This window comes from Phaseolus vulgaris, chromosome 1 (genome assembly GCF_051622355.1).
Source record: "Phaseolus vulgaris cultivar YP4 chromosome 1, ASM5162235v1, whole genome shotgun sequence".
In the NCBI taxonomy this organism is placed as follows: domain Eukaryota; kingdom Viridiplantae; phylum Streptophyta; class Magnoliopsida; order Fabales; family Fabaceae; genus Phaseolus; species Phaseolus vulgaris.
Genome location: NC_143498.1, coordinates 41,246,378 through 41,266,637, shown reverse-complemented (window position 1 = coordinate 41,266,637; position 20,260 = coordinate 41,246,378). Strand labels below are relative to the sequence as shown.

Sequence of the window (20,260 nt, the reverse complement as noted above, 5' to 3'; positions counted from 1 at the left end):
TGATAGAGATATTGTCTTAATGAATGCACTGAGAATCGTGTTTCTTGAAGCTTATAATTTGATCTGTCGATTTCACATTGATAAAAATGTGGAAGAAAAATGTAAAATGTTGGTGCATGCAAGAGAGGCATGGGATCAAGTAATGGAAGTGTGGGGATTTGTTGTGGATTGTGATATTGTTGAGGCCTTTGAAGATCGTGTCAATGCTCTTCTAGTTGTCTGTTCTCCCTGGCCTATATTTATTGATTATGTGATGGATACATGGTTACGTTCACACAAAGAAAATTTTGTGAAGGCATGGACAAATAAAGTAATACACTTAGGAAACACAACAAGTAACAGGGTTGAGGTGGCACACTAGAGCCTAAAGAGAATTCTTCAAAATTATATGGGGGATTTATGTTTCTACTGGGATTCAATCAATAAGATGATTATTTTACAACATAATGCAATCAAAGCTTCATTTCAAAAAAGTCTGCATGTGGTCAGACATCGATTTAAGGTTACAACTTACAACAAATTCTTAGATTTTGTGCCAAAATATGCTTTGAACCTTATTGCCGAAAAGTGTGATAAAGTCAAATAAGTGGGGTTTGATAAAAAAAAAAAGGCGTGGATGTACTCATGATCTTCCGTGTGCGTGTGAATTGGCTTCATTTGGTGTGGGTAGCATACCACTTAAATCAGTACATGTCATGTGGACTCGATTAAGCTTTCAAGATATTCCAAGTGAACAATGTTCATCTGAGTTGTCAATTGACAAAGAGTTTGAGGTGATCGCGAAGCAATTCAAAGAGTTGGACATTGCAGGTAAGGTTAACATCAAAACTAAATTGCAAGAGATAGCCTTTCCAGAGAAGACATTTATTAACACAACACATGATAAGGTGAAAACAAAAGGTGTTGTAAAGATGGCTCGTCCTACCAAATTTATGAGATCAACTAAGCGAACCCCTTATTATTTTGAACATGTGGATTTCTTACACTCACAAGATGATAGTTGTTCGAGTAAAAAATCTATTGAAGGACACTTACCACAAATTTTACCACTAAAATTCATTCCTTTCCTTGTTCTCTGTAGGGTATCATCCATACATTCTTGATGTTGTCGACGTTAAGGTTGATGGCCATTATGGGTACCGTGTTGTTGCTGCCGAATTGAGCATGGGAGAGGAGTCATGGGTTGTTGTTCGAATGAATTTGTTAAAAGAACTAAGTCAATGGAAACATGATAATGTTGAACTGTTTGGTGGTCACTAATAATGCTAACTTAAAACTTATGTAATTTATATTTATTAATTTTATAAGTGAAGTTGAAATATGGTTGTCTAATTCCACCTATAGATATATTGTGGGCATCACATCGTTATCCTACAGCCCAATCTTGGTCAACATACTACACTATTGGGATACAAGTTTATACACAAATAATGTCCATTAGACAATATTTCTAATCTTAACATTTGTAATAGATACTTAATGTTTATGTTTTAGGATGTTTAGGCTCTTTTAATAATATATGTATTGACTACATTTGTGATGCATTTACGCTCTTAAGTATGTATCTTATACACATAATGGTGCCTAGGGATGAGAACATCCACAAAACATTAGATAGTTACGGATACACGTATCTAGAACCTATAAACGTGCCTACGGATGTTAATATCCAGAACAGAATCAAGTGCCTACGGATATGAACATCTGAAACCCATACAACTGCTTATGAATGACAATATCCGAAACACATTGCGGTGCATATGGATGGGATTATCCGGAATCCATATAGGTGACTATGGATGTCAATATCCAGAGCAGATGGACATGCCTACGGATGGCCAAATTCGGAACACACTGCAATGCCTACGGAAGGCAAAATATGGAAAACACATAAATGCTTACGGATGGAAATATCCGAAAGACTTTGTGGATGATTTCAGATATGTGTAACACATTACACTTACACATGCTTAGGCTTAGGCTTACAAATTAAATAACTTCAATCAAATTAAATAACATAAATAAAATACATCGTCATGGATAAAAATATTACATCATTAATAGACCTAATAGATAATCAATAATAGACCTAATACATTATCAATAATAGACCTAATACATTATCAATAATAGACCTAATACATTATTAATGATTTCTACGTGAATGTCTCCTGACATAAACAACTCTTTCATCAGTCGCTCCTCGTGCTAGCATGATTACTGCTTGTATTTCTTCCCACGCAAGGCTACCCTCCACGACATCAGCATAATTAAGTAATGGTTACAATGTCTGTGTAATTCTACGACAAATACCCTACAACCATGAATATGATAGTATTAGAAAAACATTAACACAAATGAATACGTTAATATTGTTACAATCATACCATAGCAAGATGTTCAGGATGTGATTCTTCAGGATGAGTTGCCACTGGTCCGTGGGCATGTGCTTCTGAGGGTACCAGTACAAACGGTCATCCTCCTCCATATTAATCACATATGGATGTGATACAGACCTAAATCACTCCATGTACTGTTCCACACAAACGTCAGGATAAGCTGCTACATGCATATAATGTATGACATAGTCATTGAAATGTAGCCATCGTCGGTCCATTTCATTTGTAGTGGGATCGCCATCTCTAACTACAGATAGGTGGCGAGGGATGATCTGCGCATATCCATACTAACAGAGAACATGTTATGGCATGTGCAATTGTGTCCAATTTCCAAGTCTCAAGTAACCACAGAATAAGGAAATTCACTCAAATGGATGTTTTTCCCTGTGCTCATCGTATGGGGAAAACCGAATGGAACCTAGGGTCAATGTATCTAGCTGCAATCGAGCAACAACAATTGAAGTAACTTTTCCTGGTTCATACATCCTACACCGAGGTTGGTCTTCAAAATATTGAGCTTGCAAACGTCTTATCCCTATAGACGAGAAGTGCTCATAAATCCACCCCTACAACAATGTCGCATAACCGGCTAGTTGTCTAGTGTTTGTATATGTACAATCTCCTAGCTACTCATAGATGTGAGTTAATGCAGGAACCGCCCAAGAATATCCCCTGATCAGCCTCAAATCGACAAAAAACCAAGATAAAACACACTAACTGATGTAGCACTCTTGTCGGCGAAGATAGTGCAACCGACAAGGTGAAGTAAGTAAGCTCTGGCAGCCACAACCCACTGCCTCCTTGAGCATGCGTCTTCATACACATCTCTTAACCAACTCAGGCGCACATGAGCTCTCTGACAGTGTGTTGTTTCTTCAAATGCAACTCCACAGTCAACACGGAAGACTTCTACCAATAAATCATTCGTCGAATCTGCATCCAAGGTCTGTTGTGTGTAAAATTGACCGACAATGGGTAAATGCAACAAATTTGACACATCATCAAGAGTGATGGTCATCTCCCCAACCGGTAAATGAAAGTTGTTTGTCTCAGCATGCCATCTCTCTACAAAAGCACACAACAATCCTCGATCTAAATTCTCATAGCTAGCATGAAGCAGACCACCTAAGTCAGACATTTTTACAGCAGCTTGTATGCACTCATGAGGTGCTCCTAACTTATTTATCTTCCTCCATGAAAAACGACCTTCAGCTCACAACGATCCTACAATAATCAACATATATCATCAATAAATACTTACATACCACAAACAAGAAATTAATGTTCATTACTTACCAAATCATCCCATAATTGTTTTGCTACATGATTTTCATAATTAATGAGTAAGGACTTATCCACTGGCACTCCTGGATAGCCTTCATCATCAATTTCAACTTCTTCTTCTTCAATATAATCCTCAAAGTCTTTATTTGGAACTGAAGTACTAGGACCACCCCGTCTTCTTCTCATTGATGCAGTTGGTCGCACACGGTCCGAATTACAAGTTATTCCACTTCCTCCACCTCTAGTCCTCACCATCTTACTATTCATAAAAATAACATACAATCAAAAATTAAAATGGAACACAGATAGTATAAAACAACAAATAAAAAATATCATATTGTTAAGTGCCCTAATATTATAACACAAATTTTAAGGGCAGATAGGAAGAAACATCAATGATCATAAAAGACCACTGCAAAGAAGACTTTCGGATCCCTTCATCTGTAGTACATACGAATATTCACATCCAAAATTAATGACTACATAAAAGCTTCCAGACGAACCCATCTGCAATACATCAATCAGTTCCAGATAAGAATATTTGGAAGTCAAAAAGCACATCTGCCTAAAACTATCTGCAAAATGTTAAAATTGACCTTCGTTCAACTGAAGCTTTTGTGCCTCAAAGGAGAAATGTGAACGGAAGAATAGCAAGACGACGTTGTCCGCTGCGTTCAGTGCGAAAACGAAGGTGGCGATAGCGGGAGCGGCTACTGTGTGAAAACGAAGGGGTGCTGTGATTGGGTGTATATCTCTCCCTTAGCCTAATTTCAATTTTATTAAGGGAATTTTGGTATTTTCACAAACATGATTGGGTGCAGGGAGAATCAACCTATTTTTTTCTTCTAAAAACATTTAACAGAAAGTAAGTGTTGTTTCTCCCTGCACCCCGACAAATGACTTCCAGATTATTTTTTTCATAATATTTCCAGAACATACTATCCAGAGCATATTTTATGAATTGTAGATTTATCGTTCTAGAAATTAAAAAAATGTGTTCTGGAAAGAATATTTCATAAGGATTTTTTGCCTTTCGGATTTGCTATTTCAGAAATACATTTTGCTTACATAACTCATATTTCATAAATATCTTTTACTTACAAAACCTTTATTTTGGAATCATTCAAAATTATCAAGGATAATTCTAATATTGCATAGAATGTAGTGGTGCAGGAAGAAATGTCCAAAGTAATTTTATGAAAAGTCATATTCTTCCTATACCCCCACTTTTTTCATCCTACACCCCTACTTTTTTCTTTCTGCACCCACATTCTTATGCAAAGACGAAATCACCCTTATTAGTTTTTAAAATTCCAAAAATATCCCTAATCTAAAAAAACTCTAAAACGAAGGCATCGACTGATCTTCTCATTTCCGCAACTGTCTTTCTTCCTCTTCCACAACAGTGTAACAACGACACCTCCATAGCATTCTCCTTTCAATCTCACACATTTCTTCTTGGTGATTTAAAGTGCTCTTGGCAAAGGTATGTAAATTTCTTTGTTTCCGGATTTAGACATTCGTTTTTTCCATGGATTTATGCTTCCATAAATGTATTTTCACATTCCAGATTATAGAATCCAATATAATTTTAGACAAGAGAATACAGCAAAATCCCAAAGTTATGGCTCTGGTAAAATCCCAAATTTCTGATTCCGGGAATGTTCCTGATTTCTGGATCCGTAAGCTTCGAATTTTTTGATCCGGTATTGTACCAGATTGATGTATCCGGAATAATGAGTTGTTGTTTGTGTTTGTGTTGGCTCAAATTAGTAATAAACAATTGTATTGGGTCAAAGTAGAGGAGTTCTGGGGTTGGGTTAGTATGCACTCATTAATTAGTTTGTAATTTGATTTAACTTGAATGGTGTAATTGAACAGAAATGGTGAAGACTAGGGGTGGAGGTTCACAAGGTGACCATTTATGTCCCATAGCCTCTGTTAGAAGAAGAAGAAGACATGTTAATGAAGATGAAGAACATGTTCAACATGAAGATACAAAATTTGTTGAACCTGAAGAAGCTGAACCCCAAATGAAGGTGGAGGAAGAAGACGCACCTGAAGTAGAAGGTGAAGGTTATCCCGGAGGTCCATGGTATGGGACATTGTTGACAAGTTATGAAGCCCCTATGGCCATGCAATTATGGAATGGTGTGGTAAGTAAATATGTTGTAATATGATACTTGTTCCCTGTTAATTTGATATGATTGACGTTGATTAAATTGAATATTTTATATGATTTTGGTTGGATAAATTAGGATCGAGAAGAGTTAAAATTGGTGTCTCATTGCCGAAAAATGAGTAAGATGGGTGCTCCTCATCCTTAGATACTACCTGCAGTGGAGTTGTCATGTTTAGCTGGACTTGTTGGGGCAAGTTATGAGACGATAGACAAAGGATTGTTATGTGCCTTTGTAGAAAGGTGGCATGCAAAGACAAATTCCTTTCATCTGCCTGTAGGTGAGTTAACCATCACATTGGATGATGTGTCGATTTTTTTGCACCTTCCAATTATGGGACAATTTTACATGTACCCGAGCTTGGATTCAGCTGCGGCGACCAATTTGCTTGTTGATTCACTTTGTGTAGATTGGGGAGTAGCAGCTATTGAGACTCATCATTGTCGGGGTGGACATGTGCGTCTAAGATGGTTGAGGGAGATGTATAAGGACACATGTACCAAGAGACAATGGACTGTGGCTGCACAGGCATATTTGCTACACCTAGGAGGTTGCACCATCTTTGCAGATAAGAGTGCTACATCATTTAGTGTATCCTACTTTGGATTATTTGTAGATTTAAGGCACACCGGAGGATACTCATGAGCAGCTGCTGCTTTGACCCACATGTATGAGCAGTTGGGAGATGGTTCTTATGGAAATACTAGACAGTTAGCTGGATATGTCCGTTATTGGCATTGTGGATATATGAGCACTTTCCGAGTATTGAGCACCGACAGCTTCGGGATGATTATGTTGAGGATGAGCCGCGGTGTATGAAATATGTGGTCGTGAGTAGGTTGTCCACAGTTAACTATTTACATTTTGCCTTAACATTTTTATCAATGTGAAAACGACATAACAAATTAGCAGCTTCGGGAAACACAACATTTATTGCATTTATTATAGCAATATCTCTATCACTAACCACAACCTTTGGGTTTGAATCAAATCTCAAAAACAAAACTTTCAGCTTCTCAAGGGCCCATACAAAGTTATGATGATGTTCTGATGCGAGTAACATAAATACAACACTGAAGGTAAATCCCGTTGAGGTTACACCAACTTCAAACAAGGGCATCATATACCTATTAGTTTTATATGTATTGTCCATCATCAATACAATGTTAAAGGCATTCAATAGCTTCACTGAATCAGGGTGTGTCCAAAATAAATCTTGCACAACGTTCGTCCCTTCTTCAAACCTAGACCAATGGACATACATATCTCGCTCAAGTAACATCATCAATTGTTGCATTTCAGTTCTATCACCTCGTACTGATATTTTGTACATATATCGTGCATTATAAACTTGCTTTATTGTGCTCACATTTTTCTCATTATGCTCTTTCATTGTTAGCAAAATATTTCTAGGATTCATCGAACTGTCTGCCATGTGCATAAGCATTGACTTCTCACTACATGTGAACCTACCAGCATATGGATGACCAACCAATGTATTTGCCAACTCATGATTATGAGACCCACAAATTAATTTCAATATCTATCCTTCACCACTCTTTACTGGATACCCTCGTAATCTGAAAGGATAACCACATTTCCTAATTCCACTCTTAGTAACCTGTAAATCCTTCTTATATCGTCTGTATTTACCTCCTCTCTCACAACCTAATAATACAAATGTCTTTCTTTCTCGTTGGCTAGTTGAAGTGTCCGATCTCAATATCACAATAACAAAACCAAAGTGAAACGCAACTTTTCTAACCCACTTTAGGAGCTCATCCTGAATACGAAATACCTACAAAAGTTATCATAAAAAATTATTTACTAATTAAAAAACAACTTAAACATACTTTACAAACTTAACTTTACCTCATTTGTAGTAAACGCGTCTGTACATTCATATATCTTCGATTTACATAATGACTTCTTAATACCATCATTATCCCACACATCAATCCCATCATATAATTTTTGTTCAAATTCTTCACTATTGTCCATGCTTCTACGAATAAATAAAAAAAGAAACTAAATCATTGCATTCTGGATCCATGAATCCATAAGTCAAAAAAATTATTCTGAATCCAACAATCCATAATTCAAAAAGACCATTCTGGATTCAGGAATCCATAACACAAAAAAACAATTCTGGATACATAAATCCATAATGCAAGTGATGCATTTCGGATTCAGGAACCATAACACACAAAAACAACTCCAGATCCACCAATCCATAATGCAATTTAGGCTTCCAGATTCAGCAATCTGGAAAACAACAATTTATGACATTTTACCTTCCGAAACACCCCTCATCCAGAACACACAATTTAATCAATTATGGATTCATGAATTCGTAATATATTATCGAATCCCGATATCTGGTAACCCCGAAATCCTCATAACCACCGTACTCCTAAAAAAACTTAACTCTTACCTCTATAACCCAAATAACACTTCGGCAACAATGCGTATTCCTCCACCTTGCTCTGAACAATTACAAAGACCCTCCATAGCAGTTGATAATCAAGGATAAAGATGAACAATGACAGTGGAAATGCAGCACGGTGCCTCTTTTCAAATAATAGGTCAAGGTTAATGTTGGAATATTTAAAATTGTGGGGTGCAGGAAGAAAAACGTGGGGTCCAGGAAGAAGAAGCCTTATGAAAAAGTGGATTCTCCCTTCACCCAACACATTTTAACTGGCACCCAATCACATATAAGAAAAAGACAAAATTACCCTTAATGAATTTCAAAATACCTTAAGTGTGATATGCACCCAATTTCCTTCACCCAACCATATTCTTCTTCTTCTTCCTTTGTGCGTGAAGCAGCTGCCGCAAACACCGTGAGCCACCTTCTTCTCCATTCGTTTGCAGCCACCGTGAGCCACATTCTTCTTCATTCGCTTGCAGCCACCGTGACCTTCATTATCACAGGCAGAGCAGCAGCTGCGACGGAGAGCTTTTGAAGTCGGAGAAGGAACCATCATCGAAGAAACCATCAAAGTACGACATGCCTACCGGATATTTTTATCCGTAATTCACTATTGCGTTCGGTATAAATTTTTCCGTAATTCATTATTGCATTCCAGATATTTTTATTCGTAGGTGATTAGTGGCTTCCATATATTTTTATCCATAATGGAGTTTTGACTTGCAGATATTTTTATCCGTAATACACTTTTGACTTGCAGATATTTTTATCCGCAATAGACTTATGTGTTGCAGATATTTTTATCCGAAATTTGTTGTTGTTCTGTGGATTTTTATAATTTTTTTATATATGTTGGATTGAATGTTATTTTTATGAAATGTAAGATGGTGAGGACTAGAGGTGAAGGAAGTTCTAATTTGGACTGTGTGCGGTCAATTGCATCGGTGAGAAGAAAACGGGGTGGCCCAAGTACTTTAGTTATAAATGAACACTTTGAAGATTATATTGAACAAGAAGAAGTTGAAGTGGATGATGAAGGCTATCTAGGAGGGCCATTGGATAAGTCCTTACTCGTTAATTATGAACATCATGTAGCCAGACAGTTGTGGAATGGTTTGGTAAGTAATGAAAAATAATTTTTTGTATTTGGTATGTATCTATTTATTGATGATATATGTTGATTATTGTAGGATCGTAGTGAGTTGAAGGTGGTTTCACATGGGAGGAAGATAAATAAGTTAGGAGAACCTCATGAGTGCATACAGGCTGGTGTAGAATTGTCTGGCCTAGGTGGTTTGTTTCATGCTAGTTATGAGAGTTTAGACCGAGGACTGTTGTGTGCTTTTGTAGAGAGGTGGCATGCAGAGACAAACAGTTTTCATTTACCGGTTGGGGAGATGACCGTCACTCTTGATGATGTGTCAAATTTGTTGCATTTACCCATTGTCGGTCATTTTTACACGCAGGAAACCTTAGATTCAGATTCGGCGAATGATTTATTGGTAGAATCCCTCCATGTTGACCGTGCACTTGCATATGAAGAAACAAGACACTATCGGGGAGCTCATGTGCGCATGATTTGATTAAGAGATGTGTATGAAAACGCATGCTCAAGGAGGCAGTGGACTGTGGCTGCCAGAGCTTACTTACTTCACCTTGTCGGTTGCACTATTTTTGCGGACAAGAGTGTTACATTAGTCAGTGTGTTTTATCTTGGTGTTTTTGTTGATTTGAGGCTTACTAGGGGATATTCTTGGGCAGCAGCTGCCCTAACTCACATGTATGAGCAGCTAGAAGATTGTAGTTATGCAAACATTAAGCAACTAGTTGGTCGACATTGTTGCAGAGGTGGATTTATGAGCACTTCCGTCTATAGGGATGAGACGTATGCAAGCACTGTATTCTGAAGATCAACCTCGGTGTAGGTTGTATGATGCTGGAAAAGGTACTTCAATTGTTGTTGTTCGATCACAGTTGGATACATTGACACCAACTTCCATTCAGTTTTGTCCATACAATGAGCACATGGAAGAACGTCCATTCGAGTGGATTTCCTTATTCTATGGTTATTTGAGGCTTGGAAATTGGACACAATTGCACATGCCAGAACGTGTTCTGCGTCAGTATGGCTATACACAGATCATCCCTCGTAACCCATCCGTACTTGGACATGGTCATCCGGATACAAATGAAATGGACCTTCGATGGTTACATTTCAATGATTATGTCATACATGACTATGCCATAGCACCTCATCCTAGCGCTTGCGTTCAAGAGTACATGGCTTGGTTTAGATCTGTATCACATCCATATGAGATTAATACGGATGAGGATGAGCATCCTGTACCGGTACCCTCAGATGCACGTGATCACGAAGCAATGCCAAGTCATCCTAAGGAGTCACATCCTGCTCTGGTATGCTTCTAACCTTGTTAACGTATTAATTTGTATTATCTTTTTCTAATAGTATGTCATTCATGTTTGTAGGATATTTGTCGTAGAATTACAGAGACATTGCAACCATTACTTAATCATGGCGATGTCGTGGAGGGCAGCCCTGTTTGGGAAGGCATACACAAGCAGCCATTATGTTAGCACGAGGAGCGACTGATGAAAGAGTTGTTTATGTAAGGAGACATGCACGTAGGAATGATTGACAATGTATTAGGATAATGTATTAGGATTTCTTTTTATGTAATATTTTTATCCACGACAATGTATTTGAACCTTATCTATATGTTTCAATATGGATTTTAATATTGTTATTAAGAATGTTTTCGTTTTTTGCTTCATGCTACTTATGTTTTAGTAGACACTCACTCACTTCTGGACATTGACATCCGTAGACACCTCACTGGCTTCCGAATCTTTTTATCCGTAGACACCTCACTCACTTCCAGATTTTTTTATCCGCAGGCACAGTTGTGGCTTCCGGATATTTTTATCCGCAGACAACATTTTGACTTCCGGATATGGCCATCCGCAGGCACTTCACTCACTTCATGGATATGGCCATCCGTATGTTCCTCATAATTGTGTAGGACAGCTCCAAAAGCTATTCAACATTGCAAATGTACTGAATACATAACCATTGCAAATGTACTAAATACATAACCATTAAAAATGTACATTCAAATACGCTAAACATCCATAAACCTAAACATTAAGTATCTATTACAAATGTTATGATTACAAATATCGTCTAATGGACATTAGTTGTGTATAAACTTGTATCCGGCTAGTGTAGTATGTTGACCAAGTTTGGGCCACCGGATAACGATGTGATGCCCACAATATATCCGTAGGTGGAATTGGACAACCATCTTTGAGCTTGACCTATAAAGGTAATAAATATAAGGTACATAAATCTTAATTTAACACATAAAACTTGATTGGTTTAGTTTATACCTGCACAAAATGATTTCCATGGACATGCCCAATTGCAATGATTCGGTGATGACGGAAGTTACTTGGTGCTTGGGTTCTTAAAGGAAAAATACTCAATGATTGTAACATGGACAAAGAAATAAGAATGACATTATACCGATTTGCAATAACATATCCCATGTCTGGAATTGTCATTCACTTATCTGTTCCTGCCTACAAGTACAATTGAGAAACAAAGTCAAATGAAGAAATGCAATGTAAAAATGAAATGGTGTTAGTGGTTGGTACCATAGACATGTGTTCCACTAGAAGTGATTTCTTCAAGTATTCATATCTATCATCACCACTAAAGAGTTGAACACATTCTTGTCTCCATTCACTTAGTTCTTTTAACAAATTCATTCGAACAACAACCCATGACTCCTCTCCCATTCCCAATTGGGCAGCAACATCACGGTAGGCACAATGGCCATCAGCCTTAACGTCGACAACATCAACAATGTATGGATGATACCCTATAGGGAACTGATTAAGGAAAGGAATACATTTTGTTGGTACAATTTCTGGTAAGCTTTCCTCTTTAGATTTTTTTGCTTGCACAACTATCATGTTGTGAGTGTAAGAAATCCACATGTTCAAAATAAGAAGGGATTCGCTTAGTTGATCTCATGAATTTAGTAGGACGAGACATCTTTACAACACCTTTTGTTTTCACCTTATGATCTGGTGCGTAAATAAATGTCTTCTCTGGAAAGGCAATCTCCTGCAATTTACTTTTGATGTTAACCTTACCTGCAACTTCCAACTGTTTGAACCGCTTCGCGATGACCTCAAACTCTTTATCAATTGACAACTCAGATGAATATTGTTCAGTTGCAATGTCTTCAAAAGCTTAAACAAGTCCACATCACATGTACTGATTTAAGTGGTATGCTACCAACACCAAATGAAGCCAATTGACACGCACAAGGAAGACCATGAGTACATGTAAGACTACATCCACACCTACTTTTATCAAACCCCACTGATTTAACCCTATCAACCTCTTCCGAAATAAGGTTCAAATCATATTTACACACAAAACCTAACAATTTTTTGTAAGTTGTAACCTTAAACCGATGTCCAACCACATGCAGACTCTTTTGGAATGAAGCTTTGATTGCATTATGTTGTAAAATAATCATCTTATTGATGGAATCCAAGCAGAAACATAAATCCCCCATCAAATTATGAAGAACTCTCTTTAGGCTCCAATGTGCCGCCTCAACTCTATTACTTGTTGTGTTTCCTAAGTGCATCACCTTATCTATCCATGCCTTGACAAATTTTTCTTTATGTGGACGTAACCATGTATCCATCACATAATCAACAAATATAGGCCATGGAGAACAGACAACTCGAAGAGCATTGACACGATCTTCAAAGGCCTCAACAATATCACAATCCACAACAAATCCCCACACTTCCATTACTTGATCCCATGCCTCTCTTGCATGCACCAATATTTTACATTTTGCTTTCACATTTTTATCAATGTGAAATTGACAGAGCAAATTATAAGATTTAGGAAACACCATTCTAATTGCATTCATTAAGGCAACATCTCTATCACATACCACCACCCTAGGGCGTGAATCAACTCTAAAAAATAACCCTTTAAGTCTGTCAAGGGCCCACAAAAAATTATTTTCATTTTCTGCTGCTAGTAAACAAAATGCAACGGAGAAAGTCAAACCTGTAGACATAATCCCAACAACCTCAAGTAACGACATCCTATACTTGTTCGTCTTGTACGTACTATCCATTAATATGACAATATTAAATGAGTTCACCAGTTTTACTGAATCTGGGTGTGTCCAAAATATATCTTGCACAATATTCGAAACCTCATCACACCTACACCAATGCACGTACCTGTCTTGCTCTAGTAACAACATCAGTTTGTTGCATTTCTATTTTGTGACCTCGTTGTGATCTTCGGTGAACAGTGATTGCAGTATAAACCTGCTTAATCGTTGTCACATTCTTATCATTTTTCTCTTTCATGGTTAGTAAAATATTTCTTGGCTTCACCGAAGTTTTAGTCATATCCTCAACCATAACCTTTTCCTCTATACTTAATCTTCCAGCATACGGATGACCCACCATTGTCTCTGCCAAGTCATGATTGTGAGAACCACAAATTAATTCAACCATCCACCCTTGACCACTTTTGACTGGTTTGCCTTGCAATCTAAAAGGACACTCACACTTCCTACTTCCCGTTCGACTGACATCTACTTCTTTTTTATACTGTTTGTATTTACCTCCTCTCTCACAACCTATCAATACCTAGGTCATCCTTCCTCGTTGGCCCGTCCATGTATCCAACTTTAATATAACAATAACAAACCCATAACTATAGCCAACACTTCTCGCCCACTCTAACAACTCATCTCGATCACGAAATACCTACAATAACATATGCCAAATTTTAAAACAATTCATAAAAAAAGCATTCACAACCCAACATTGACCATACCTCATCTGTAGAAAATGCCTCACTACACTCATGTGCCCTGTGTTCATTATCTAATGTGTTATAACTTATTGACTGCTCCAGATCAACATCATCTAATCCATCCCACACATCAATCTCCCCTAAAACTCCCATGTATGACTCTGTTGTATCCATTGGGCTGTTGAAAAAAAAATGAACACTTAGCTTCCGGATAAATAAATCCATAAGAAAAAAAATATCAACAGTTAGCTTCCGGATATATACATCCATATTGCATAAAACAATTCCGGATATGTACATCCGTAAGCCAATTATGACCTACGGACGTGGGCGTCCGGAAGCAATGAACCACATTTTCGGATATTAATATCTGTATTGAAAATTTTGACTTCCGGATATTAACATCCGTAGTGAAAAAAATAGACTTCTGGATTTCGATATCCAGGACCAGCTGAGCTCGAACAAAAACCAAAAACGACTGAAAATGGATTACTTACCTCATTAACTTGGCAAATGAAGCTTACACTGAATGTTCGTGCACAACAATGAATGTAACCTTCTCTTTTGCAGCTCAAAGCAAGGCGTCACACAACAATGAACTTCCTCTGTCTCACCATACAATATTTTTCAAAATAAAGAAGACAAGGGCATAATGGGATTTTAAAAAGTTCGTTGGGTGCCAATCACAATTGATCGGGTGCAGGAAACAATTGCCAAAAGTGGAGAAGGAAATTAGGGAGCCCATTGAAGTAGGCCCAAATAGTGTAGACGTAGGCCCAAATACGCAAAGGTTGATTTGACTGCCTATGTATATTTTCTTTCTCTGATCAGGAACTTCGAAAGTTATTAAAGGAGACAGTTTGCATTTTGTTAACAAGATTTCGTGCGCATTTCATTCATTTACCTATTTAATTTGTATAATTTTTTATATAATTTATAAATATATTTTTTAGAAATTTAATTGAAGTAATGTGCTTTCAAATATTTAATTATAATTAATACATATGTTTTTCCACAAATTTAGTGCATAAAATTATTCTTTTACATTAGTTATCATTTGGAATTTACTATGGTGTGAACCTAAAACAATTGAAAATATATTTGGAATATAGCTTGTAAAATTAAATTTGGTTAAACTAAAGTTAACAAAAAAGAAACAAATATCATATTGATTTGAAACAAATATCATATTGATTTCTAACAAACTTAGACGATGTTTGGTATTAGAGAAATATTTTTTTTCCGAGAATCATAATATTTGAAAATTAGGAATCCTTTTCCGATCATATTTATAGTTTTCTAGAAATATAAATGACTAATGTATTTATATAGTTTTGTTAAAATCTTTAATTTGTTACACATTAAATAATTTACAACAAAGTAGTTTTGATTTTGATAGGAAATGCAAAAACAAACACTTTCTGAAAAATTTCAGCAGCCCATATGACCAATGACATGGTTATAAACATATTTGTTTAACTCAAATATATATATATATATATATATATATTTTAAATTCAGTAAATTGAAAACAAGTCTGGCCTAATTCAATCATGATGTTACTATTTCAAAAATACTTTTAAGATAATTTAAATGTGAATATCATCTTCAATAGATATGATTAAATATTTTTTTTAAAATATAATTCTTTTTTATATAAAAGTTTAATAAATTTAACCGTTACCTCAATTCCTCATATAACCCTAATAAACTTTTATTTTTCCATATACTACCATTTTGTTTTTATTTCTCTATCTAACACTTTTTTATTTTTATTTTCCTATCTAGCACCATTTTAAAAGTAAAAAAAAATAAATTAATAATTAATTTTCTTTGATAATTTTAATTTTGAATACATAAAAAAAAAATATTTTTAATGTTTAAAATAGTTAGTAATAAATAAAGAAATGAGTTTTTACAAAATAAAAAAATAATAATAAATTAAAATTGTTTAGTTTAATTTTTTTTAAAAATGAAGAAAATAAAAAATTAAATACTACAACAACATAAAAGTTGAATCTATAAACAAAAATTAATATTTATTTATTATTATTGATGATGTAATCATGTTAATTTCAAGTAAAAAATACAGGACATAATTATAAAAAAATAAAAGTCAATTAGTATTAATTAGTAGTGGACACACATATAATATTGAAGTGTCTACTCATTTTTAAGTATTTATGTTTATAGATTCAACTTTTATGTTGTTGTAGGATTTAATTTATTATTTTCTTCATTTGAAAAAAAAAATAAAGTAAATATTTTTAATTTATTTCTTTTTTATTTTTATTTTGTAAAAACTTATTTCTTTATTCATTAATAACTATTTTAAACATTAAAAATAATTTTTTAATGCATTCAAAATTAAAATTATTAATTTTTAATTTATTATTTTTTTACTTTTAAAATGGTGTTAGATAGAAAAAAAAATATTAAATAAAAAAATAAAGTATAAATAATGTTATACGAGAAATTCAGTCACAGCTGAGAATATACTGTGTGAGAATAAGTATATTGAAAATAAAACAAAATTATAGCTTGGATTATCATGTATGAATGTATTGTACGATTGTTAACTTCTTACATAATACTTTAAACATTTAAAATGATTTTTGATAATATCCTCACAAAAAAATATATATTGACAACATAAACAAAATTATGCAACCATCTAGCTGTGGACTGTCGTTTAAAGTGATTTTTGACAGAATAAAATTTCAAAATCACTTTCAAAAGTTTATTAAAAAAATTCTCTTTAATCATCCACTTAAAAAGAAAAGAAAAATGATTGTTTTTTTAAAAGCTTTATCTTTTCTTGGCTGCGGCTTCTGCAACTTTTGGTTGCAATGTTAACTTTTCCATTAAAAGTTGTATCATTTAATTAAGTATCTTTTAACACACTTCGTTTACTTAATTAATCTCCTAAATAGCACTACTACTGAATCAGAGTTATACCCTATATAACCTCCACCAAAAAGGTGTGATTCTTGTTCATAGAGAGGAAGCTGGCCCGGGTTCTTCGAGAGTTTTCTATCTTATCAACATTTGTTTGAACACTTTCAATAAAAGTTCATTATAAATTTCCTAGTGGTAGTAGTTTAGGATTTCATATTTACCTATCTGATATATATATTATATTTTATGGCAGGCCAAGAAACTTTTCAACCTCTCAAATAGTTTTATGCTTTGAAAATTCCTTCATATGCTTCTCATACAGAGAATATGTATTTTCAGCTGAGTGATCAATCTATGGTTTCTCACTTTCTCTATCAACAACACTTGGTTTTGGCTGAAATCAAAGAAAGTAAGGGTCTTATTCTGTGTCCACTCTATGTGTGCAAACTGAACTTTTTCACACAAAAAGAGTTGTGCTAGTGTTTTAGCGTGGACCCTTGAGGTTTAGCTGTAGCAGAACCTGATATGGCGTCAACCTCTACCACAAGAACTCAAATCAAGTGGCAGAAGCTTGAGGAAACAAGTCTGCAAAGATCAATGAAAAGGCCATGTGAGCATGCCACTGCTTCTTCTAGCTCCCAAGACCAAGGTATTAGGAATGCTGCGGAAGATGGTAATGGTGATGATTGTTCAAGTGGTTGTGCTACACCAAAGGCTAAAAGGTTCAGAATACCAGAGGTGCTAACATGTCCACCAGCTCCAAAGAAGAGAAGGACTCTGGCAATACCCAATTGCTCATCAAATAGATCTGCAGTAGCACTTTTTGCTTCACCAGATATAGAGTTGTTCTTCTTTTCTGCACTCTGAAATGTTTCAGCTTGAAGCTTCAATTTAGTTCCAAGAAAGTATGAAGTTCAGTTCAGTAGCTGACTGTCAAAATAGCTGATCCTTGGAAGAGACAAAGTTTGAGACTATTTTGCAGTGTGCACTTACGTACTCTGATTGTCATTGCATAGGATTGACTTTTTTTTTATTTACACTTGTCTGGTTTTGGCTTTAGTTTTTCTAGCTGGTGTATGGTGCAACAAATCAAAATTTCTAGGCCATGAAAGTTCTTTTGGTGTGAAATTGATTTATCAGTTATCTAATGTCTCTACCTTTCTCAGGCTATAATGCAGTTTCAATTTTTATCAAATAACTTAGACGCCATTTAGGAAATTATATGTATGGCCTGCTCAAGAATTTGATTGTCTTTGGCTTCATCACTGTAATTTGTATTATTATAATGAGTAGACTAATTAATAGATACTTTGCTTGGTGAATATGTGTTCATATGTATATGATATCTTTCTAAAGTTAAACTAGCCTAATAATATTACTTTTCTTCTGCTAGTGCTATCTCCACGCTATATAAAGAAAGAGGAGGAAAAAAAAAGCAACTTTTTGAATGTGGAAGGGAATGCTTTTTATTTTTGAATATTCCTTCATCTGGTCCTTAGACACCTCTTTTCAAGTTTCTTTTTGTCATCTCTACCATACTGATAAAAGACACTCTGTAGATACCAGGCACACTGTACATAAATCACTGATACAAATAATAAATTTTACTTCGATTCTCAACATTATGTGAAAAGTAATTAAAATATTATAAATATATGGGTATTTTTTGTATCTCAGATCTCAATTAGCATGAGTATTGGATTATTGTATGTAGAAACATTTAATTTCTCAGTGGATATTTTGAAGTTGATGCCATTCCAACCTTGCAATAACACACTCCACACATAATGTAGCTACAACCTATGTTATGGGAAGTCTAATTCTGTCTTATTATAGATAGGTATATATGCTCTTTATGCGGCACTGCATGAACTCAGAAGCGTCCAGTTTACTTTATATGATTAAAGTTGCATATCTGTTAGAAAGAATAACCTGAGAGATAATTAAAATGTTGCCTATCATTATCATTGTCATTCTTACCTTTGACAGTGCTAAAAAAAGAATAGAAAATGGAAATAAAAGTACAGCATGTGCAGCAGCAAAATGAGAATCCAAAGATGGATTGCTTTGTGATGCCATACCTAACCAAAAAGTGAAATACTGTACAAAGCATACTTGCTAATTTTTATTTACTAGTTTTGAATTGAAACAATTCAAACTTTTAGTTGAACTCAATTAACCAACATACAAGTTTTGAGTTTAAGTGAAGTTTTAACTATCCCAGCTGAAAATCAAACATGTAAGAAGTAGCAAACAAACATTGTATTACTTGTTTGTCTAATATATTATTTTATTATTTTATATTTTTTTGCAAGGACCTAAAAACAATCTTTTTTCTTCTCAACGAATTGACTTCTCGATCATCTCTCTCGGTGCAGGTTCTCGGTCTGAGCTTTCGGTCTATTATTCCTCTGAGTTGGGCTTGAGTTTGGTTTGTAGACTCTTACTTCTTTGGACTAGGTCAACTGGATCTCTCAATTCTTGGTCTCGGTCTCCTCTCATAGATGGGTGTGTGTATTGAAAGGTGTTTCGATGCCAAAATCAGAATTGAATTGGTACTAATTAATGATCAGATAAATTCACTCTCCTTATCTCTTGAGGTGACCTTCTATTTAAACTACTCTTTTATTGGGCTCAAAGGTTATTTGGACTTTTTCTCTTTGTACTCAATATTTGCTACACATGTACATTTGAGCTTGTTTCATGGACTTTGCCATAGTAACAATTTCATTTTTATTTTTATTTTTATTTTTATTTAGTTTTTTCGCCTTATCTTTTCGGTTTGACCTTTCGGCTCGACCTTGGTTGAGTTCGCCCCAGTCAATATATATTCATTTACTATTTATTTAATGACAATCACATTTTGTTTATGCTTAATTATGTTAAATTTCTGTTGTTACCAATGATATGCTAGCATTTCTAAGTTACTTCAGTCGTGTTTGACCGTTAAAAAGAGTAACACTTTGAACACTAGACAAGATACATTAAAATCTCATATTGGTATAGGTTCCATATTAGAGAGATAAGACAGACATCGGATATTTTGTTTTTTCATTGCATTTAATTTGGCTTGTACTTTTCATTTGATATATCATATATAACTACGTTGACTTATTGTTATTTGACTTGTTGATCTAATATTTATTTGTCAAGTTATTCAACTTTTAAAATTAAGTTA

General features: G+C 35.0%; 1 protein-coding gene across 1 annotated transcript; it reads right to left on the bottom strand.

Annotated features, from left to right (window-relative positions):
* Window positions 1-11,879: 11,879 nt before the first annotated feature.
* Window positions 11,880-13,456, bottom strand: LOC137816000 (uncharacterized). The gene is made up of 4 exons (XM_090296746.1): window positions 12,694-13,456; window positions 12,477-12,575; window positions 11,973-12,286; window positions 11,880-11,897 (listed from the first exon to the last, which is right to left on the bottom strand). Exons 1-4 carry the CDS (start codon window positions 13,454-13,456, stop codon window positions 11,880-11,882), a joined length of 1,194 nt encoding a protein of 397 aa, XP_090152872.1.
* Between the last annotated feature and the right edge of the window lie 6,804 nt (window positions 13,457-20,260).

Excerpts from the sequence above, each read along its gene's own strand:
- LOC137816000 (XM_090296746.1), bottom strand. The coding sequence starts at position 13,456 with ATGTCGTTACTTGAGGTTGTTGGGATTATGTCTACAGGTTTGACTTTC. Across the intron at positions 12,576-12,693 it reads ATCAGTGGGGTTTGATAAAA|CTTTTGAAGACATTGCAACT; the intron begins GTAGGTGTGGAT and ends GACTTGTTTAAG. Across the intron at positions 12,287-12,476 it reads CAAACAGTTGGAAGTTGCAG|TTGTGCAAGCAAAAAAATCT; the intron begins GTAAGGTTAACA and ends ACAACATGATAG.